Source organism: Dermacentor variabilis, chromosome 7 (genome assembly GCF_050947875.1).
Source record: "Dermacentor variabilis isolate Ectoservices chromosome 7, ASM5094787v1, whole genome shotgun sequence".
In the NCBI taxonomy this organism is placed as follows: Eukaryota; Metazoa; Arthropoda; class Arachnida; order Ixodida; family Ixodidae; genus Dermacentor; species Dermacentor variabilis.
In genome coordinates this window covers 11,271,321-11,295,043 of record NC_134574.1, presented here as the reverse complement: position 1 = coordinate 11,295,043, position 23,723 = coordinate 11,271,321, and the positions used below count along the sequence as shown (strand labels likewise).

Here is a 23,723-nt window from a genome sequence, read left to right as displayed (position 1 = left end):
GGCTAGCTGCAAGGCCTTCGCTAACTGCAGAGAAAGGAGATATACATACGCGAGATATGTGAAAAGGAACGCCACCAGAGAAACACGAACCCAAAATGTACCGCAATGTGTGAGTGAGCGTATACAACTTGCCTGGAACACGATGCAGATAACATGCACGCATGAGAGCGCGGCGCGCTGTTCACCGCCGCGAAGAAGCAATCAGCTGGGGACACGCACACAAAAGCTTCAAACGGTTCACCACGGCTCGTATCACACCGCTTCGCGATGCGGAACGGTGCGTTAGTACCTAAAAAACGCTAGAAGTAAGGAAATCCGAAGATGACCGTAGACGGTTGGCTGAGCGAGGTAAATTTAAGTCCTCAAGCACCCGCGTTGCAATCCGTGAAGTCCCCGTAAAGATGGCGGCGAGCGCCCATCGCCTCTTTTAGTCGTCTGCTAGCCAGAGAACTTCCAGAGAGCAGCCAGACCAAAATCGTCCTGGCAGGTTCTGGCAGCCCGCGGGTAGCCAGAACCGTCCAGCGCGAGCAAAACGAACGCCCGGCGGAAGTGCGTAGCGCGGTGGGCGGAGCAACCCGAGAAAAACGAAGATGCTCTGGCTGGCTCTGGCAGCCCACGGGTAGCCAGAAGTGGAAAATCGAAGAAGCCCGGTGTTATCGTCCTTGCGGCTGATCAAAAAAGCAAAGCAGCGCGGCCCGCGCGGCGACGCCAGCATGCTTGCGCACACTAGCACTCTCCCGGACATCCACGATGATGCGGAGTTCTAATTACCGGTGGCGGTGCGGATTTCAGTGTGAATAAGCGGGATGTGTTACATATTGCTTTCAATACATTGCTGGACGGACCGCGGCGACTACTTCGAATTATCCGAAATTTCGAATTAACGAGTAGTGAATTAACGAGCTTTTACTGTACAAGCTATCAAAGTGACGAGCGCTGAAAGCAGATAAGGAAGCGAGTTGTAAGCAATCAAAACTGGCATGTCTGCAGTGATGTGTACACAGTAGTGGAACTCTGGCAGCAGCGATTCGAACTTCGAATCCCACTCCCGCACATGCTTACAATCCACGTTGAAATGACGTGTGGTTTCACTCACACTCGTTTCATGAACCCGATACCATTCGGCGACCTCCACTTTCTTCTTGTCTGTGCAGCTGTTCCTCATCGCATATAAGAGGGGCAGCAACACAACTGGCCACGACCGACACCCTTTAGGGCCCAACATGAGGCGCAAGAAGAAAAAGGAATGTGTATCTGTCTTTTCATGTTTGCCCATGCACTACTCTTTACAGGGTGTTTCAGCGAACGCTTTCAAAAATCTAAAAATTGCCTGTGGCAGATATCACAATTCTAGTTCATGAGCTGGTCTACTCGAAGCGGTGGACAATACTTGCACAAAAAATTGAGATCCAAAATCGACTAATTATTAAAAATTCACTAATTAAATTTTTAACTAATTACATTATGGCCCGTATAGCAATTTACAAATTCTAGCCATGGAGTTCACAAGGCAGGTCTACTTGTAGCGAATCCTCAGGACGACACCAGTTTCGAGATATGAATTCCCGAACTTTGCGGAGAAATGCATTGGCATTTCAGTTACCGTATTTACACAATTGTAAGTCGACTCGAATGTAAGTCGACCCCCCCATATCGCTTGACCGGAAAAAAAAAAAAAAAAAACGAGGGCGCATTCGATAACGAAAATCTATTAGTAGCTGACATGGTCATTGGACTACTCGTCTTCACTAGTGCTGCCATCGTCATCGTTGCTGCGGTCCCACAGCGCATCGTGGTCCAGCGAAATTTCAAATTTGGCAAACGACCGCACCAGGACATCTTGCAGAACAGCAGCCCACGCCAAATGCACCCAACCACACGCAGCCGTCTGGGAGGCTCTTTTGACAGGTCCGGTTGGCGTAATTTCGCAGTCTTCTGCCGCCAGCCACTCGTTGTACTCACGGCGGAGCAGAACCTTAAAATTAAGGCGGAGGTCCGGGCTTATTTCACGACCACGTCGCACTTCACTGGCAGGGTCCGATCATGCATTTCAGCGACGTACGCCGCAAGCTTAGCCTACAGCTCCGGAAAGCGTCCATACTTCGGCACGTGGGAAATCTCACTTGCCGCCACACAGGTGAAAATTTCGCTTCGCTGCAGTCGCCACTCTTGCACCACCCGTTTAGAAACATCGAAATTGCGGCCCGCTGCGCAGTGATTTGTTTCTTCGGCGTAACGGATGGCAGCCCTCTTGAACGCTGCTGTGAACGAGTGCCGAAAGCTTGGTGGGCCTGCAGCGCTCATGACGACTGGGGAAGCGTAGAAGTAGCGCGTAGCCGAAGTGGAGTGCGTCAAGAAGTTAGTCAAACCAATACCAATGCCTTTAAACAGAGAAAGAGAAACCCGCGAGCGGTGTCTGCTCTTCCATGAACTACCTGGATGGATGGATGGATGATTGTGGCTCAACCCTTTGAATCGGGCGGCGGCGGCGCGCGCCACCTAGCCTTTAATCAAAACCGATACTCCCCGCAAGCGCCGCCGTTCTGAGGGTGCCGCCGCAAATGGGAACAGCGGCGCTTCCATCAACTATCGACACCCCCCCCCCCTCCCATGAGTGTTGCATGCACTGTAAGACTCTCAAAAATGTTGAAAAACCCTTCTGAAATGCGAACAAACACGCGGGATAGCGAAAAGATACGGGTAGGGCCATAGAGCAAACATAAAATTGTAACTACATTGTAGCTCTCGTTGGTATAGCTTTTTTTGGCGGGGCCATGTTTTTGGTTTCGATTGTAAGTCGACCCCCCAACTTCAGACTTTCACATTTTAAAAAAGGGGTCGACTTACAATCGTGTAAATACGGTAATTTAACAAAATGTCATTTCATGCACTGAAGCACACAAATAACTGGAACGCCAATGCTTTTCTCCGCAAAGTTCGAGAATTTATATCACGAAACTGGTGTCGTCCTGAGAATCCGCTCCAAGTGGATCCGCCTTGCAAAGTCCACTGCTAGAATTCGTAAATTGCAATATAGGTGGGTAATAAGATGATTAGCTACAAATTTAATTAGTGAATTCTTGTTAACATGCAGCACAGTTCTGCAAACAGCTGAATCGCTCACAATCGTCTTTGTTGGCTTCGTCGAAATCGTTCCTGGCCACATGTTTTCTCTGTCATTTTTGCATTAAAATTTTTTTTTGCAAGTAGTGCCCACCACTTCGAGTAGACAGGCTCGTAAACTAGAATTGAGCCATTTGCCACAGGCAACCTTTAAAAAATTCTGAAAGTGTTCGCTGAGACACCCTATATATGTAGCTGCAAGCGCAGCAATAAACTCAGTTGTTAGTACAGTGACGTCCTCGGCTGTTCAAAACTTGTCTTACCCTTGTTTCCCCATATTCTTCCCACACGAAGAGTTTGACGAAGGGCCATTTATTTATTTCTGTTATTTTTACTAGTCATGCTTTGTGCCAAATCGCCTGTTTAGGAGGGTGTGATGAGCATTGGTCACGGCCAGACGCAGGGGGGCCTGCTGCGCATGTTCCCCGTGGGCCAGTCCACCCAGGTGGCCAACATTGAGCCCCTCTTTGACCGCATGCTCTTCTTCTGGTCCGACCGCCGGAATCCGCACGAGGTGCTGCCAGCCTACTCGATCAGGTAAGCGCTGGCCCAATTCAGACGTGTCAAATTTGGTCATTGAGCATGCATTTAGTAGTCCTGAAAAGGGGGTTAACTCTGCAATCTTCCGTTTAAGAAACAAAAAGCAGAATAAATGCACCTGTTACGCATAAATGTTTTGTTAACGGGATGTATCTAATGAAAGAGATATAAATTGCCAGAATCAAGATCGTGGGATAAAATTGAACAAAGTTTGTGAAGATGTGCTTGTATATAATAAGAAAGAAATGTAAAAAAAAATGCGATATATGCAAAATTTATTATAGTCGAACCCACTTATAATGATACCGGTTTTAACGATATATCGGTTATAACAATGAGAAACTGCTGCACCATCAACCTTTGTATGTTTTCCATGGGGAAATATCCCGCATACTACAATGCCCCAATGCCGCATTACCGGTTATAATGATGAAGTCTTGCTGCTGGGTGTCTATACCGAAAGGTAATAAAAATCCGAAATCCTTCAAAAGAAAAAGGAAAACCAGAAATTCGAGCCACTGCCCCAACAGTCCCCGTGCGTTCATTTTCGAGCCTCCTCCCCATCTCTCTCTCCCGTCGCCCTTCCACCTGTCCGAACACCAATGGGCTGTGCCCGCAGCTCTACGCCGCGCCACCCTTCGAAGCACGAATGGACTGTGCCAACTGCACTGCTCCCAGATGGCTCACTGGCTCCTCATGCAGCACAGTTCTGCAAACAGCTGAATCACTCACAATCGTCTTTGTTGGTTTCGTCGAAATCGTTCCTGGCCACATGTTTTCTCAGCCTCGTTTTGACGCCGCCAAAATGAAAGATGGCTGATCTGCCCGCTGATTATCAGCAGTGCACAACATTGCTGATGAAGTGAAAGCATGCGGCTATAGATTTCAAAACTTCAGTGCTTCTAATTGATGAGGCAATTGTCGCAAACGTGTTTGCATTAGATAGCGACGGCGGCAATGGAATAGATGATACAGTAGGACAGGCTGCCTCAACATTGTCCTCAAAGGAGGGCCGGCAGATGATTCAGTCCCTCCAGGACTTCATTTTCATCCTGCTGCATTCTGCATTATGTGGAGCGCCTAGATGCCGTGGAGGACCATATCGGCATGCTTCACTTAAAACATTGGGTCTTTTCATGCAAACCAGTGAGAAGTATGTGGCGAGATGCTTGTGACGATGTCGCATTGGCGTTTATTCTGGATCTCTCAAGCTGACAGGCTGTGGTGACAACCGTCTCCCATATTTTAGGAGGGCCCTTTTGGGCCACTGAAGCGATGTCGCAGTGGAGCTCGCATATTGCTTGCCGCTTGCCGCCCGTGAGCCCTCTTTGCAGTCATAGGAGTGCCATCGCTGTCAGCTGCGACTTGTTAACAACACGCAATCGGAGCGCACAGGAAGCAGAGTCAAACAGTTAAACGAGTCAACACAATCGGAAGCCAGATGGAGGAAGGTGGTCAAGGGGGTAAAGGGGGTGGTGGACTAGTCTCCCCGCCATTATACTTCAGTTTTCTCGGAGCATCCTCCATTTTTTTTTGTATGCAACCTGGTTATAACAATTATCTCTTCAAAAATGGAATTTTCATGGCACTTGAATATTGTTATAAATGGGTTCAACTGTTTTAGAAAGACTTCATCCTCATCAGCAGCAGCAGCCTATTTTATGTCCACTGCGGGACGAAGGCCTCTCCCTGCGATCTCCAATTACAGTAAAACCTCGTTAAACCGTACCCGCTTAAACAGTAGTTTCGTTTTAAAAGCAGTAAAGTCAAATCCCTGAGTAACGGCCATTGAACATGATGTGTTTTGTATCCACATGAACTGTACAAGCTTATTGCATACATATCGGTTAACACCTAGTGTTTCCACTTTTCGTCGCGCAAACATGGTGGTATGTCGTCTCAAGCGGGTGGCCCGGCAGAACAACAAGCCTCAGAGATTAGAACGAGGGCCTCCAAGCACACTGTGCGTTTGTGTGTGAAGCCACATCAACATCAACATAATTTTGGCACCGGGCCAGTGAGCGTTGTGGCGTCGTGCAAGCAAGGATTCACATCATGCCGAAGCTCGAATAAAAAAGTCGCCAGATGCTCAGCATAGAAGAAAAATTGGACATCATTCGTGCTATCGCATGTGACACAAAGAAGTCGGCGCTGGCATGCGACATGGGTCTACTGTTGACTATGGTGTGTGGCATTTGGAATGCGAAGAAGTTGCTCGGCAGCGCTGCTGCGACCGCGAAGAGATGTCGTCTACGAGGTTCGACTCTTCACCATCGTTGCCTCTGTTGTTGCCGAAGTGTCGCCTAGTGGCAGTGATGAGGACGTCACGGAAAGCGACAGCATGGCCGATTCAGGCCCGACAGTGGCAGAAGCTGCGCATTATGCCAGCCTCATGAATGCAATCGTCGCAACGAGAACAGCACCCCACAATGAAAAAGGCGCCCTGCGGCTTCTGCAATGCTGCAGCGCCCGTGCACAGAAAAATTGGCCGGGAAATTTTTCACGAAACGGCGGAGATACGAACAAAGGCCGATGAAGCTGCGCACATCTTTGACACACTTCGGAACAGGGAAGTGCGTAACAGCATGGATCTTGCCTGGGTCCGGTTGCACTCCTTTCGCGTCTACAAGGTGCCTAAGGACGGTAATCTGGCGATGGCCGAATTGGCACTTCGATGCATCAAGTTGCAGACTGGCTTGGCGAAAAATGTCCAGGCCTGCTGAGAGGCACTCGAGGTGCGTAGCGAACATTGGGGAGAATACTATAACGTCGTTTAAGTAGCACAGGCACGTGGACCATTTGAAACCGTAAAGAAGGGAGTCCATCATGCGTTCAAAAGTGGCAAGAGCGTTACGTAGACCAAACGGCATCTCTTTGAATTGATAAAGACCATAGGGTGTTACAAAAGCAGTCTTCTCGCGGTCGAGATCGTCCACAGCAATCTGCCAGTAGCTGGAGCGAAGGTCAATAGAGGAGAAATAGCGAGCACTGTGGAGGCAGTCAAAGGAGTCATCAATCCGAGGTAGGGGATACACGTCCTTTTTGGTAACCCTGTTAAGGTGCCGATAATCCATAGAAAAACGCCATGAGCCATCCTTCTTTTTTACCAGTACAACAGGTGACGCCCATGGACTACATGACGGTTCAATAATGTTCTTGGCAAGCATTTTGCGAACTTCTGCGTGAATAACTTGACGCTCAGCCAGTGACACTCGATACGGGCGGCGATGAATAGGAGGGGCATCGCCAGTATTAATGCGATCTTTAATAGCTGTAGTTTGGGCCAAAGGATGATCGTTAAAGTAAAAAATATAGTGATAGGAAAACAACGCGGTAGAGCTCACGAGCGTGGTTGGACGGCATGTCGGGCGCAATCATTTTCTGTAAGTTGGCGATGGTACAAGTTGCCGACTGCAATGGTAGAGGAGGATCAGCTGAATTGTCATCTACTGCAATAGGTGCTACTGAGTGATCCTCGAATGAGCAAAGCTGGACCAGTGACAGCACTTGTGTCGTCAAGCCGAAATTGACCACTGGCAGGCAGACGCAATACGCCGTAATAGACAAAACTGTATGAGGTACTGTGATCCCGTGTGTAAAAAGGATGTCTTGCATAGGAGCCGCGATGGAGTGACCATCGGGGACTGGTGGGGATGACACTAAGTCAACGTAAGTCAGTGCCAAAGGTGGCACGCGAATGAAGTCGACAGAACTGAGGCGACTGGGGTGTGGTTCAGTGGGATCCAAAACAGGCAGGTCAAGGCGGAGAGTACTGGCGGAGCAATCGATGAGAGCAGAATGAGCGGAGAGGAAGTCTAAGCTGAGGATGATGTCGGGGGGACAGTGGGCGATGACTGTGAATAGCACGATAGCGGAGCGATCGGTGAAGGAGACGCGGGCAGCACACATGCCATTTACGGGGGCTGTTTTGCCATCGGCGACACGGACAACAGGCGTCGTGGCGGGCGTGATTATTTTCTTTAGCCCCAGTTACGAAGGTCAGCGCTCATTACCGACAAATGCGCCCCAATGTCTATAAGAGCAGACACAGAAAGACCGTCGACTTGCACGTCAAGAAGGTTCAGATGAGTGGGCAACATCAGTAGAGGATTTGGCGGCGTAGGGAGCAACGCAGTGTCACCTCGAGGCGCTGCATCGTCTAGTTTTCCGGCTGGGAGCGACATCAGAAGGGAGTCGGCAAATAAAAGCGATGGGCCTGGGGAGAGTGAGATTGTCATCGTTGGGGCAAAGGCGAACGAGAATAGGGGCGGTTCGGCGCAGGAGAATTAGTAGCGGCATTAACGGAGCGTGCGGCATAGGGACGACAAGGGCCACCAGGGGGGCGAGAGTAGGCAGCATAAGTAGATCGGGTCGGGGAACTCCAGCGACTGTGACAGTGCCGAGAAATGTGCCCGATTCGATGGCTGTGAAAACAAATGAGCTTGTCGTCAGCAGTGCGCCATTCAGATGGGTTGCGGAAACGTGGTGGGTAAGAATATGCAGAACGGGGCGGAATCGAAGAAGCCGGGTGGGTATCAGGGGGATAGGCCGAGCAGATGGGTGTCAAGACCCATGTTTGCGAACTCCTGGCGGACAACTGCCTGGATCAGGGAAACCGTGACTGCAGGTGCGTTGGTGGGGCTGGAGTCGAAGGCAGCTGGATAGGCGGTCTCGATCTCATGCCGGACGATCCTGGTAACATCGCCAGTGCTGTTGGGACGAGGAGCGTCAGCACAGGAATATGTTGCTGGGATGTTGGGCAGATGGGCAAACTGCTGGTCAATACGTCGACTTTTAGCGAGTTCCAGGCGGCGGCACTCTTTTATAACTGCATCCACCGTCGCCACATTGTTGAAAACGAGCAAGTTGAAGGTGTCATCGGCAATGCCTTTGAGGATGTGGGAAACCTTGCGACTCAGTCATGTGTGTGTCAACTTTGTGGCACAAAGCCAAGACGTCCTGAATGTACGTGATGTAGGGCTCTGTTGACGTCTGCACACGGCCGGAAAGCGCCTTCTGCGCAGCAAGTTGGTGACCGTAGGGGTTGCCGAACAAGTCTCGGAGCTTTTGCTTAAGTGAATCCCAACTGGTGAGTTCATCTTCGTTGGTCCGAAACCAAAATCGAGGTGTGCCACTGAGGTAAAAGACTACGTTGGTGAGCATGATAGTAGCGTCCCACCGGTTATTGCGGCTGACGTGTTCATACAGGCTGATCCAGTCCTCGACGTCTTCCCCATCTTTGCTCGAGAATATGCTAGGATCACGGGGAGCGGTGAGAGTGATGTAGGTCATTGAAGTGGCAGCAGGCGTCGGAGCCGGCGGATTCGGGTTGTCTTCGCCGGGAGCCATAAAGGAAGGCTCGACGTACCGTCCACTGCGAAGCTCCTTGACGAAGTACAGAGAATGTTCACCTCCACCAGATATGTTACGTAGGAATACGCGAACGAAAAGCTATATACAAGTATATTTACAAACAGATACGCCGCACTTGGCCAAGAGGCAACAGCCCGCGCAAGCCTCTAATCGTTGTCGTCATCTCCACACTGCTCGCCTCTTCGTCATCGTAAATACTGTTCCGTAGCAATATGCAACGCCAATGAGGAATCTCCCCTGCGAGTGTTTACCAAGAAGAGGGGGCTGACTGAAAAGCTGGCTCGCAGCTTCAGTAAGTTTGACGCCGCTGTCGTCGCTATTAGGCCTCTGCAGCATCAAACGAAAATAACACTTTTGTTGTGCAAATTGAATAAATACGGCATGTCTTTTTCTCCTTTCATCGCACTCTCTCCGAGTTCCATTTTCGGTTAAGCATTACTACTGTTTAGTGTGTACCTTTTCCGAGCTCCGGCCAACTGCGGTTTAACGAGGTTTCGCTGTACCCCTGTCCTGCGCCAACCAATTCCAACTAGCGCCCGCGAATTTCCTAATTTCATTGCTCCACCTAGTCTTTTGCCGTCCTCGACTGTGTTTCCCTTCTCTTGGTACACATTCTGTAATCCTAATGGTCCAAGGTTATCTAACCTGCACGTTACATGACCTGCGCAGCTGCATTTATTTCTCTTAATGTCAGAATATCGGCTATACCCGTTTGCTCTCTGATCCAAACCGGTCTCTTTCTGTCTTTTAACGTTATGCTTAGCATTCTTCGTTACATCGCTCTTTGCACAGTCCTTAACTTGGTCTCAAGCTGCTTTGTCTATCTCCGAGTCTCTGCCCCATATGTCAGCGCCGGTAATATGCACTGATTGTACACCTTCCTTTTCAGTGATAATGGTAAGCTTCCAGTCAGGAGCTCACGTCTGCCGTATGCGATCCAACCTATTTTTATTCTTCTATGAATTTCCTTCTCATGATCAGGGTTCCCTGTGATTAGTTGACCTAGGTAAACACACTCCTTCACAGACTCTATAGAGGCCGACTGGCGATCCTGAATTCTTGTTTCCTTGCCAATCTGTTCATCATTATCTTTGTCTTCTGCATATTAATCTTCAACCCACCTCTTACACTCTCTCGGTTAAGGTCCTAAATTATTTGTTGTAAGTAGTCTGCAGTGTTGCTGAATACAACAATGTCATCGGCAAACCGAAGGTTGCTGAGATACTCTATTTACACGATTGTAAGTCTACTAGAATGTAAGTGAACCCCCCCATATCGCGTGTGACGGGGAAACAGAAAAAAAAGAGCATACCCGAGAGCGCATTTGACAACGAAAATTTATTGGTAGCTGGCATGGTCACAAGAGTGCTCGTCCTCACTAGTGCTGCCATCGTTATCGCGGCTACAGTCGCACAGGGCGTCGTGGCCAGCGGAATTCCACATTTCGCAAATGACCGCACCATGACATCTTGTGGAACAGCAGTCCCCGCTGAATGCACCCACCCACACGCAGCCGTCTGGGAGGCTCTTTTGACAGGTCCGGTTGGCGTAAGTTCGCGGTCTTCTGCTGCCAGCCACTCTTACTCACGGCGGAGCAGGTCCTGAAAAGGCGAAGATCCGGGCTTGTTTCTTAACCATGTCGCACTTCACTGGCAGGGACCGATCACGCATTTCGGCAATGTACACCGCAAGCTTAGCCTACAGCTCTGGAAAGTGTCCCGACTTCGGCTCGTGGGAAATTCCTCACTTGCTGTCACAGGTGAAAATTTTGCTTTGCTGCAGTTGCCACTCTCGCAACACCCGTTCAGAAACATTGAACTTGTGGCCCGCTGTGCAGTGATTTGTTTCTTCAGCATAAAGGATGGTAGCCCTCTGCTGTGAATGAGGGGCGAATGTGTTGTGGGCCTGGAGCACTCATGAAGACTGAGGAAGCATGGAAGTAGCACGTAGCCGGCAGTCGAGTCGAACGCTTTAAACTAAGAGCATGCTAAGAGCTACAGGGAAATAGAAACACGTGAGCGGCGCCTGCTCTTCCATGAACTATCGATGGCTATCAATACTCCCTGCAAGCGCCGCCGTTCTGGGGGTGCCGCCCCGAATGGAACAGCGGAACTTCCATCGACTATCGACACCCCCCATGAGTGTTGTGTGCACTGTAAAACTCTAAAAAATGTAGAAAAACCCTTCCGAAAAGCGAACAAACATGCAGGATAGCGAAAACTACAGGTAGGGCCATAGAGCAAACATAAAATTGTAACTACGTTGTAGTTCCCCTGATATCTCATTTGTCTCGCTTTTTTGGCAGGGCCATGTTTTGGTTTCGATTGTAAGTCGACCCCCTCACGTTTGGATTTTCAGATTTAAAAATATGTCGACTTACAATCGTATAAATACGGTATTCGCCATTGATCCTTACTCCTAAGCCTTCCCAGTTTAATAGCTTGAATACTTCTTCCAAGCACGCAGTGAATAGACAGACAGACAGACAGACAAAGAACTTTAATAACAAGGTCCTGAGAAGCTTTACCCTAGGGCAGAGCTGCGGGCCGCTCCCACGTGGGGACGGGTAGGCCGAGCCTAACCGCCGCATCGTGGGCTCTCTGGACCGCCCAAGTTTGACGTGCATACTCTGAGCTCCGGATGGCAGAGCTCCATTCTTGTTCTGTGATGCGATTGGGTCCCTGTAACGAGGGGCATCGCCAGAGCATGTGTGCCAAATTGCTAACAGCCCCACAGTCGGGGCAAGTAGAGCTGAAAACCTCTGGAGTGATTGTGTGGAAAAGGGCCAGGTTTGGATAGCACTGCGTCTGAAGCATGCGTGAAGTGGACGCCAGAGGTCTAGCCAGTTTGCAGTGAGGGGGAGGATAAGTCCTCCTACCCAGGTGATAGTGCGTAGTAATTTCGCTGAAAGTAGTGAGAGTGTCCCGAAACTCGAGAACACCGGAGTCTGAGCTCAATCTTGCTCCCGCGTGGTGGGTTAGTGCGCGCGCTTGGGAGTGGGCAATGTCATTAAGATTGGGAAACGAGTCAAGCTGGGGGTCGAGGTGAGCCGGAAACCACGTGATGGTGTGCGGAGAGATTATCTTGTTCTTGAGAATCTTGTGAGCCTCCTCGGCGATGGATCCTGAAGCGAAAGCCCTGACCGCCGACCTCGAATCAGTGAAGATTTGTGATCTGCTGTTGTCTAGGAGTGCTATAGCAACTGCGACCTGCTCTGCTCTGGTTGGTGTTGAGCACTTCAGCGAAGCCGCATTCACTATCTGTCCGTTGTGATCAACGAGGGCAATGGCGAAGTTAGACGACTGTCCGTATTGGGCTGCGTCGACAAAACATGCCGAGTAGGGATCGTCTTTGGTACGCTTGAGGAGGGCGAGGGCTCTTGCCCTGCGTCTGCCTACGTTGTGTTGAGGATGAACATTACGGGGAAACGGTGCAACTCGTATGTTGTTCCTTTGATTTTCTGAAATTTCATATTTCCGCTCTTTCATGAGGATAGGGTTGATCCCAAGAACTGCCAGGATCTTCTTTCCAGCCGGGGTAGAGGATAGACGGGCCAGTTGGGCTGACTCCTGGGCCTCGATTATCTCACGGACCTCCTTATGTAACTAGGAGTGCACAACACATTGGACGCAGTGAATAGCATTTGGGAAATTGTGTCTCCCTGTCTGACCCCTTTCTTTAAAGGTATCTTCATAGTTGTGTAGAATTAAGGTAGCTGTGTAATGCCTGTAGATATTTTCCAAGATATATACATAAGCGGTCTGTACTCCTTGATTACGTAATGCCTCTATGGATGCTGGTATGTCTACTGAATCAAATGCCTTTTTGTAATCTATGAAAGTCATATAAGGAGGCTTATTGTACCCTACGGATTTCTCGATTACCTGATGGACATCGATGTGATCAATTGTACAGTATCCCTTCCTGAAGCCAGCCTGTTCTCTTGGTTGACTAAAGTCCAGTGTTTCCCTTATTCTGTTGGAGATTATTTTGGTGAATAATTATGTAATACTGGGAGTAAGCTAATGGGCCTATAATTTTTCAATTCTCAGAGCATTACAGACACCACACTGTCATGTCTGTTCCTTTTCTGCGTCCTGTGTGTTTATAGCGCTTAAGTTTTTCTAATAATGCATTACCAACTAGCCCACCTAGCCATCCTTATGCGAAATGAATTGCCATCTAATAGGCACTATCTCTGAAAGAATGAAAATTTTTTATTGGACAGGTCTTCTACTACAAAATTTTAACTGCAAGCACTACAGTTGGGCGTGCCATGCGGCGAAGCAGTTTCTCGATGTAAAACATAGCAGAATCGTCGCATGTTTTGCAGTAAACTCTTGTTCTCCGCTCTGTCTTCTTCTCGTTATAGGATTTCTTGCAGTTTCTATGAGTCTTAATCTTGGCAGGCTCTCAAGCACTGCAAACAACAACAAATACGGGCTGAAGCAAGAAGCGAAACTAACCAGGCTGCAGTCGCCGATGTTCTAGGCTGGTTTGCATCATCATCGCCCTTAGAGTCAAAGTCCGATGAAAAGGCAGCATCCTCAGACTTGCTGCTGCTCCATCCATCAATAAAATCAGCCACAAACACAGCGGAATCACGAGATCTGCTGTCTTTGAAGCACGTGCGCCGCTTCTGGAGGTGGCCGCTTTTGCTTTCTACTTCGACGATCGTGAAACTTCACTACCAAGCATCAAAATCCAAGATCACTACCAAGCAGAAAAAAAAAAGCAAAGTGCTTAGGAAACAAAAATAGTTCTCCTTCATGTCCGATGGCGCAGTGTGTCCGTGATCAGCTCGGAAGGTCTCAAAAGTGGCGTTGCAAACCATCACCAGCAGGATAACGATGCCCAATGGGTGCGGTAGGGAAAGAGTTTACGTATAAATAATTGCTTGCATTAAGAGTCAATAACTGAGTGAGTTGGTACAAATTCATTCCTATAAACTGCTTGACAGGCAGGACTATTGTCGTGAATTGATGCCCCCTCAGGCAGGTGGTGTAAAGACCTTGCTGGCATCATTTGCCTGAGCCACATATTCAGGGGTGGGTCCTGTGCCAATTGTGCCATATTGATATGAACGCAATTTCCTGTGCCAAGCTGAGCCAAACACAGAACGTTGACGGAAAATGCGCCACGCTGCACCGGAACTGCCTCGGCATGTGTGCTCCAGCAGTGCCCGCAAACAGCGAGCGGATTTGTCCTCGAAAAAACAGTGCAGATGTTCACATGCCGCACACCACATGACAGCGCCTCCTGCACAGTTTCTCATAATTTTCGCGCTTATAACACTGGACTTCTTGGCACTTCCGGCAAGCGGCCATGCACTCCCGCTTGTTGGAGCTTCTGGCAGAACAATCAGGGCAGCTGCACTTGGAGTGCGCTAGGATATGGTCGTATGAGCCAAGCGGCGCGGCGCTACGTAGCTGAGTTGCAAAAACAACAAAACAGTCGCTGCAGGCAAGAGAAGCATGCGCTGCAGCGCGTTCAGCAGACAGTCATCTCTGTCCCAAGAACTGGTATCACAAAACTATTCCAATGCCTTTTCGAGCCCCTATGGACGAGGCCTGATCCATTTTGACCTAATTTGACCTAATGCCTGATTTAGAATAAAAAGTCACAGTTCCGCCCAAAAGGCGAAGCATCGATTGCGGTAGCAATTAGACAGCTAGCTATACAAAGTAAGGATATAGTAGTTTAATCGGCCGTATAAACTTGTAAACATCCTCTTACTAACTAAATTAACAAACATGGTGTCACAAGGCCACATGCAAACTGAACACACCTCACTCAATGACCGGTGAAATTCCCTGTTGAGACACTGGAGTGAGGAAGTGCAGCAAAGGAGCGAGTGAATTTACCTTTGTGCTACCTCTCGCTCCAATGCGACCTAAGCAGTGAAAATTTGGAGGACGCCTAAGCTTAGCCATTGAGAGTGGAATGCGATAGCAGTCAAAGATCCCTGACTGCTTCTCACGCTTCCCAGCGACTAGAGCATATGTAACCGTAATGGTTACCACGAAACACTGGCAGCCAACGCGATGCACTACAGCAGGCTTTCTGGTAGAATGCGGCCTCCTGCGGGGCCTGCGATGGATGGATGGGCGTTGTGAGCGTGCCCTTTTGAACGGGGCGGTGGGTTGGGCCACCAGGCTTTTGCTATTGTACTGCCGAATGTACTACGAAGGTTAAAAAAAAAACAAAAAACCTATGGACTCCCACAAACAAATTTTCTGATCCCCTATTGCGAACTTTGCTTTTGTACGTCTCAGTTTTTTGTCGCTTCCCTACTTTTTTTCCACCAATGTTCCAATTGCGTCCGTCTCATTAATCTCTATTGCAGATGTGTACTTTTCTACTGCTCTCGCTGAACCCAAAGGCTTCAAGGAGGCCAGTGTTGCCTAAATAGGCCGCTGGGCAGACGTCTTCACATTCTAATAAAACATACTCCATCGTTTCCCTAGCTTAACTGCAGCAAGCACAGGCTTCTTATTCCTTCTTATACCTCACTTTAAAGGTGCGTGTTCTAAGGCATCCCGATCTTGCTTCGAAAAGTAATGAGCTTCCCTTTGAGTTATCATAAATTGTGATATGATAAATTGCAATGCAGCGGAGGTGAGCATCATCTGGAGGTGTTGCAAGAAACCGGGCACGCCGCTCCGTGGCCTCCAAGATGCAAAATGCACACAAATGGCAGATGCTGTGGCCAGTCTATGAATGGTAGAAATGCTGGAAAAGGGGTTTCTTTGAGTTTTCCCGTAACAGAGTAATGTTTTCTCGTTTATTCAAATTACAGTCCCCCCGCAGGGGCGTCTGCGTCAGCAGGCGTTTAGTGTGTTGCGACACCACGTACCCGAGCACACGTGGGTTGGACCCTCCCGCGCATAGCCGTGCGCGGCTTAACCGTGTCCGGGGAAAAGGGGATCCTGGGGGTTGAGCCAATGCCGCGTGTTCGGACCTTTACGGCCCCCCGGCGGCGGCAACACACCTCTTTGGCCTCGGCTTCACGTAGACGGCACCCCCGGACTGACCCACCTGGGGGAAATCAGTAGTTGCCTTTTCCTGTCTCTCTCTTCCTCCAGCCTTCGTCTTTCTCTGACTTTTCATCTTTCCTGTCTTCTCCTAGCTTCCACTTACTTCCAATTTTTCCAGGCAGCAAGGGTTAACCTTGTGTGAATAGCCAACCTAGGTTATCTCATATTTGGTTATAGTGATAACGTACAGCTGGCGCTTACAGGACCTGTTTTTTACAGTCCCTGTAGCGTCCCCTTGTAGGGCTCCACGGTGGGTGGCTGGCATTATTGCCGAAAATTACATTATTTTATGGCTAGTTCCTTCCCTCCCCTCCCAGATCGCCCTCAGAAAAGAGGGCGCACCGAAGATGTATTTCAGTTCTTTGGACGCCAAACACCCAACTTCCCACAATTTCACGTCATTCACTCGGAAAAGTCAGATACACACGTACGCGCAATCTCCCCATTTCTAGTATCAAAGTCTTTAACTGAGGCCCTCGGTCCAGGTTACAAAGCGACAAGGATGGCAAGTGGGGATCTCCTCTTGGAGCACCAGGATCTGAAACAATTTGAAAAGTTATCCAGTCTCGTGTCATTTGGGGACGTTCAAGTGACAGTGACTCCGCACCGAACTATGAACACTACCCGCGGCATTGTCTCAGACGATGACTTGCTTCACCTGACAGACGCAGAGCTCTTGGAGGGCTTTAGTGAGCAGAATGTTGTCAATGTGAGAAGAATAAAGATGAGGCATCCCGGGATGGTAAAGAGATTGCAACCAAACACCTAATACTCACCTTCAATTCAAGTGTCCTGCCCAAGTCAATCGAGGCCGGGTACATAAAGCTTCGTGTTAGGCCGTACGTGCCAAATCCACTGCGATGTTTCAAATGCCAGCGCTTCAGCCACAGTTTGCAGAGCTGCCGCGGCCGCCAAACATGTGCGAAATGCAGTGCCCACGAGCATACCACTGAAGCTTGTGTGAACGCTCTCCACTGTGTAAACTGTGATGGGGAGCACGCCGCGTACTAGCTGTCGTGCCCTGACCTGGAAAAAAGAAAAGGAAATTGTTACAATCAAAGTCCAGGAAAACATAACTTTCAAGGAGGCACGCAGGCGGGTATCATACCTGCCCAAGAAAACCTTTGCGATGTGGCGTGTCAGGGGGCAGCGTCACAACGGCCTCCGGCGGCTGTCCGACCCACAAGCAGCGAGTCAGCAGTTATGCCATCTGCCCCCGCGGCGGTTGCAGCTAGCGCTGCTCCGTCAACCGAGGAGAAGGGACCATCGACCCCGAAGGTGGGCGCAGCCGAGGCTGCCCAAACCTCCCAGGTCCCTTCCAGCGCTGGCAACGGCCGGCGCAGCCAAATCCCCCAGAAAGCCCTATCGACCTCCGGGCTGGTGGGCGCAGGGGTCTTGCCCTCGAAGGTGGGACTCTCCCTGGTAACTTCTCGTTCGCAAGAGCACGTTTCCGGCGCCTCACAAGAGGCAATGGACACTACACCTATCCTCAAGGGGTGCCAAGCGCCTAAGGAGCGGCGAGGCTCTCTCGAACGCTCCAGAAAGGGCAGAACCCCCATTACAGGGCCTCGAAAGAGCTCTGTAACCTAAGGCATCACCTCCGTTTCCATACACAGCACATATTTACTTTCAATATGGATACACAAATTATTCAATGGAACATTAGAGGTCTTCTTAGGAGCCTTGATGATGTGCAAGAGCTTATCCAAAAACACAATCCAAAAGTGCTGTGTCTACAGGAAACACCCTTAAAACCACAACACACAAACTTTCTCCGACCATATGTCAAGTTCCGCAAAGATAGCGATGATGCTATCTTATCATCAGGCGGTGTTGCCATTTTTATTCATAAAAGTATTTCCTGTCAGCGTTTACAGCTACAAACGCCCCTTGAAGCAGTGGCGGTTTGTGCTGTTCTCCTAAACAAACTTATCACTGTGTGCTCGCTCTACATACCCCCACATTACAAATTAGCTAAACATGAATTTCAGTCCTTCATAGATGCATTGCCAGAACCTTATATTGTTCTTGGCGATTTCAATGCACACAACTACCTGTGGGGCGACCCTCGTATAGATGCGCGAGGACGACTTGTTGAACAATTCCTTTTCTCTTCTGGTGCGTGCATTCTGAATAAGAAAGAACCCACATATTACTGTGTTGCCAACAAAACCTTTTCTTCAATAGATCTTGGTATAGTTTTCCCGTCTAAACTGGCTGAACTCGAATGGGAAGTTGCAAGCAATCCTTACGGGAGCAACCACTTCCCCATACTGATAAGAACACCTAAAGAAAATGATTATCTACCACAGGCTCCTAAGTGGAAGATTGATACAGCTGACTGGGAGAAATTCCAGACAGAGTAAAAGATGGTTGGTGGTAAGCACGAAGCGTGTTCATCTTCACAATAAAGAGCATGCAGCTGAGCACGCCTCCTTGGGGTACACCCATTTCTTGCGTAAAAGGACGTGAAAGTACATTGCCGACTTTTACCAGGGGGACGCAGAAATAAATAACAAACTGCACGTGATAAAGCCACAGTTAGGTTCTTGGCCCTCCGTAACAAAATCACGGCGAACAGATGTCCTATTCTGTCGCCTCAGAATAGGACACACATTTGGCACGCATAACTACAGCGAAACCTCGTTAAACCGTAGTTGGCCGGAGCTCGGAAAAGGTACGTACTAAACGGTAGTACTGCTTAACCGAAATAGCGTGAGATCACCCACTTACCTGTCAAAAACGGAACTCGGAGAGAATGCAATGAAAGGGCAAAAAACTTACACTATTTATTCATTTCGGGCGACAAAAGTCTGTGATCTTTGTTTGATGGCGTGGCGGCCTGGCAGCGATGACAGCCGCCTCAAATTCACTTATGCCGCGAGCCAGCTTTTCCACCAGCCCCCTCTTCTCGGCAAACACCCGCATGAGGCCGACATAACGTGCAGCTTCTGCCACTGTCGGGCCTGGATCGCCCGTGCTGTCGCTGTCGCTGTCGTTACGCGACACTTCGGCAACAGAGGCAACTATAGCTTCGTCGGACATATCCAGAGAAGTCTGAACATCGCTATCGATGTCCCTGAAGTCGGTGAAAGAAATGCCTTGGGTAACACCGTGCCGCTCCAGCACTTCGGTGAGCAGTGTTTCGCAAGCTTGGTCGACAGCGTCAGAAGACTGGTCGACGGCGTCAGAAGACTGGTCAACGGCGTCGCTAGCATCCTCGGAGTCACCCGCACACACCATGAAGCCAGCGCGCTTGAAGCAGTTCTGCACAGTCGCCGATTCAACATGGCGCCACGAGTATTCGAGCAGGTGAATTGCACCCAGCAGATCAATTGAAAAAATCTTGCCACACTCAAAGGCCAGAAGAATTCTGCGCAGCAGATTCTTTTTGTAGAGCTGTTTCACAGCCCGAATGACACCTTGGTCCAAGGGTTGTGCAATCGCTGTGGTGTTCGGAGGCAGAAACACCAATTTTACAGCCGCAAAGTTATCAAGCGCGACATGCGCCGAGGCATTATCCAAGATAACAACAACTTTTCTGTTTTTCGCCGCGAAACGGCGGTCGATGAGGCGCATGTACTCTTCAGAAAGTTTCGACGTCATCCACGCTTTCGTGTTGCTGCGGTAGAAAACTCCGGAGGGCGCCTTTAGAACATCTCGGCTTGGCCGACTTCCCAATCACGAGAACTGGAAGTTTTTCAGTTGCCGACATGTTTACACCGAACGCAACCGAAATCCGGTCCTTGGCATGCTTGCCGCCGGTGCACGTCTCACCTTTAAACGCAAGCGTCCTGTTTGGCAGCAGCTTGAAGAATAGCGCCGACTCATCTATATTGAAGATATCATCGGGCGCGTAGTCGGTCAGGATGTTCCTCAGCTGACCATTTTGCCATTGTTCTGCCCCATCCACGTCGCCAGCAGAACCTTCTCCTGAAACAACTCTTGTGTTTACGCCGTGCCTCGCCTTGAACCTCACCACCCAGCCATTGCTGCATACAAAGTCATCGTGGTTCAGCTGCAAAGCGAAAACCAGGGCCTTCCCCACAAGTAGGGGTCCGCTGACAGGCAAGTTCTTCGACCGCGCTGCTTTTTAACCAGTTCACCAGCACCTCCTCCACGTCAGGAAAAGTCGAACCTCGTATACGACATCTTTTCGCGATCGCAGCAGCACTGCCGAACAACTTTTTCTTTGCATTCCATATGCCACGCACGGTAGTTAAAGGTAAATCCCTTTCGCGTGCCAGCGCCGACTTCTTCATGCCACGTTCGATGGCACGAACGATGTCCATTTTTTCCTGAATTCTAAGCACGCGATGTTTTTGCCCGAGCTTCGGCATGACGAAAGTCCTAGCTTGCACGACGTCACAACGCTTTCTAGTAGGAAATAAAAAACGCTCTCTGGCACGATGGATGGATGGATGGATGGATGGCGGCTATACCCTTTGTAACGGGCGGCGGCTGGCGCCACCTAGCCTTTTGCTCCCCCTCCTATTTTATTATTATTTTTTTCTTTCTTTATACCCTCTTTTCCTTAACCTAGTTTTCACTCCCCTCCTCCCCCCAAAATAACTATCTAACACAGTAGAGGAAACATTATCTCCCCGATTTATGGTATTATCTATCCCTTGACTTCCTCCACCAATCCTCTAGCCTCCCCTTCGTTACTGCCACTCTTTTCTCGTCGATTTGCCCTCGTTCCCTTGGAAAACCCAATGCCCCTTCCATATCTGCCACTGCTCCCTCTGCCAGGGTCGGGCGAAGGTCTGTGCATCTCAGCACTATATGCTCAGTGGTCTCCATTTCGGCTCCGCAAGCTGTGCACCGAAGGTCCACGTCTTCAAATTTAGCCCTGTATGTTTTCGTTCTCAAAACCCCCGTCCTAGCTTCCAATAATAGTGAGCTGCCCCGCGAGTTATCAAATAAGAGCTATCTCTTAATCTCCTGTTTTTGTGACCTATACATTGATAGCGCTGGCTTTCCGAGCATTCTTTCTTCCCACATTCTTTCCGTCTCCTTCACCTCCTTTCCCACACTAGAACCACATTGGACCCCCTCCCTCGGCTGCAGGTATCTATCCCTCAGCTTCCTCGTTCTGAGTGTCCACTTTGTGTTCAAACTTTTCATGTACAGATATTTGTACACTTTTCCTGCCCACCTTTTTTCCTCCAGTGCTGGGAGTCTCTGTTCATATTTTAGCTTAATTATTGCCTCTCTACCTTCGAATGACGTCCATACCATGTCCCCCTGCACTCCCTCATTAGGGGTGTTCCCGTGTGCTCCTAAGGCCAACCTGCCTACACTTCTCTGTCTCGTTTCCATGCATGTCTGAACTTCCGATTTCATGCACAGTACTGAATTTCCGAATGTGAGGCCAGGTACCATAACCCTTTGCATACGCCCCTAACCACCTCGTACCTGTTATAGTTCCAAAGTGCCTTGTGTTTCATTACAGCTGAGTTCCTTTTCACTTTTTCAATCATAATTTTTTCCTGTTCTTCCAAGTATTTTTGACCTTGTTTAGCCATATGTCCAAATGCTTGTATTTTCCAACATGATCAATCTTAGTGCCTTGTATTTCCAATGTTTACCCCTTTCTTCACTGTATACTATTATCCCAGACTTCTCTCTACTGAATTGCAGTCCCAATTTTTCTCCTCTCCACATATGCTCATTAGTTCCTGTAGCCCTACTCGGGTGTCAGCAAGCAGTACAATATCATCTGCATACATCAGCCGGGCTAGTACTTGAGCTACCTTCTGCCCTTCCAGCATATAGCTTATGTCAGTTCCTATTGTGCTCTGTTCTAGTCTCTTTTCCATTTGGCTCATGTAGATCATAAAAAGCAGAGGCGACAATGGACAGCCCTGCCTGAGACCTCTTCTTATTTTAGCTGGCTTTGTAGTTTCCCCCTCCCATGTTATCTCTACCTCATTATCTGTATAAACTTGTTGTAGGAACTCAATCATCTTTCTATCTAGATTATATTCTCTCAACTGGCTCCGTGACTTTTCTCGGTTTACATTATCATAGGCTCCTCCAATGTCTAAAAAAGCTATCCTTAGCGGTTTCTGCCTGGCTGTCGCTATCTCTATGCACTGTGTTATAACAAATAAATTATCATCTAGCCTTCTGTTCCTTCTAAATCCATTCTGCAGTTCTCCCAAGATCTCTTCACGTTCTGCCCATTCCTCCATTCTCTCTTTCACCATCTGCATTGCTACTCTGTATATGACTGATGTGATAGTTATTGGCCTGTAGGATTTAATGTTGTCCTTGCTTCCCTTACCTTTGTAAACTAATATCATTCTGCTTGATTTCCAGTCCTGTGGAACATCTCCCCCTACTACTATTTGTTCAATAAGTTGTCGTAATTTTAATTTACTTTTCTGGCCTAATATGCTTATCAATTTCATAGGTATGCCATCAGGTCCTGTAGCTGTTCCCACGGGAACCTTGTGTTCAATTCTGTCCCATTCCTTACTTGTCATCCTTCTATACTCCTCCTCTAATTCTGTCCTGCTGTTGTCATTGTTCTCCATTTTGCTACCCACTGGCTCTGCAAATGCTGCCTCTATTGTTAACCTAATATATTCCTGAGCTTCCTCTCCCTCTACCTTTGTTCCTTCTGGTGTTGTCAGTGAGTGCTGAACCACCTCTGTCTTCTTACTCTGTTGCTTTATGTGTTCGCAAAATTTCTTAGAGGCATTTCTGTCTTTTTTTCGTATCTCTAACATCCACTGTACCCCAACTTTTGCTATCTTGGCTTGAATTAATGCCAATGCTTCTCTTTTCATTGCAAGGTAATCCTCTCATTTTGTCTCCACCTCTTCTGGTGTGGCTCCCCTTTTCTTCGCTGCTCTGTGTTTTCTGCACGCATCTTTGCATTGCTCTATGGCTTCCTTAACTTCTCGGTCCCACCAGCTTTTCGGTTTATATTTTCCCTGCTTACTTCCTAGTTTCCTAATCTGTCCCTTCTCTAGCTCTCGTTTAAAAATACCTATTAACTCGTCGTATGTCCATGCCCTTTGCGGTTGCTTGGATACCATGCTTTCAATGTTTTTGGCCACTTCTTGTAGCTGCCTGTCATTCAATTTGTTCATACCTTTCCTTTCTTTAGTTTATACCAGTGGTACTGTCCTTCCAAAGCTGATTTTGATTCGCTTGTGATCACTCCCCAGGCTTTTTGTACCTTCCTCATCAATTTCCATACATCCCAACCGTTCATACAGCTTGTGGGACATTAGGCAGTATAGTCGATTGTCGTGTGGGTGTTATTTCTTTCCCATGTTATTTTCCCATCGCATTTAATTTCAGTATTAACTATCACAAAATCATGAGCCTCATAAAAATCTACTAACATCTGCCCTGTTGTATCTGTCGCCCCATCAAAGTATTCCAAATGTGCATTCATGTCCCCTAGGATGATTATCTCCCTTTTCATAGCTAACTCCCTGATGTCCTTGGCCATACATTTGAAATGTTTTGCATTCTCCTCTTTCGACTCATTCCCCGTTTTTAGATACACAACTCCCAGGATTGTCTCAACATTCCCTACGGTGCCCTTGAGCCACATGTGCTCACTGCAGCTCTCCCTTACCCTTTCCCAGTCCTGTCCCTTCACCGGCGCCCCAAGGCCTCCTCCTCTGC

The 23,723-nt window shown here is 48.7% G+C and overlaps 1 protein-coding gene across 10 annotated transcripts in view; it reads left to right on the top strand.

The window, feature by feature from the left end:
• Nucleotides 1-23,723, top strand: part of LOC142587326 (egl nine homolog 1-like) — a 249,396-nt gene that overhangs the window by 134,547 nt on the left and 91,126 nt on the right. For 6 of the 10 annotated variants that reach the window (XR_012829463.1, XM_075698230.1, XM_075698235.1 and 3 more), the window contains exon 7: nt 3,491-3,660. Coding sequence is in view for 9 of the 10 variants with exons in the window: in XM_075698230.1 (XP_075554345.1) it covers nt 3,491-3,660 (170 nt within the window). In the remaining variant the exon portion in view is untranslated. Of the gene's footprint in view, nt 1-1,154; nt 1,377-3,490; nt 3,661-13,408; nt 13,630-23,723 lie in introns of those variants that run through there. The other 4 variants (XM_075698237.1, XM_075698229.1, XM_075698228.1 and 1 more) reach the window with 4 other exon arrangements.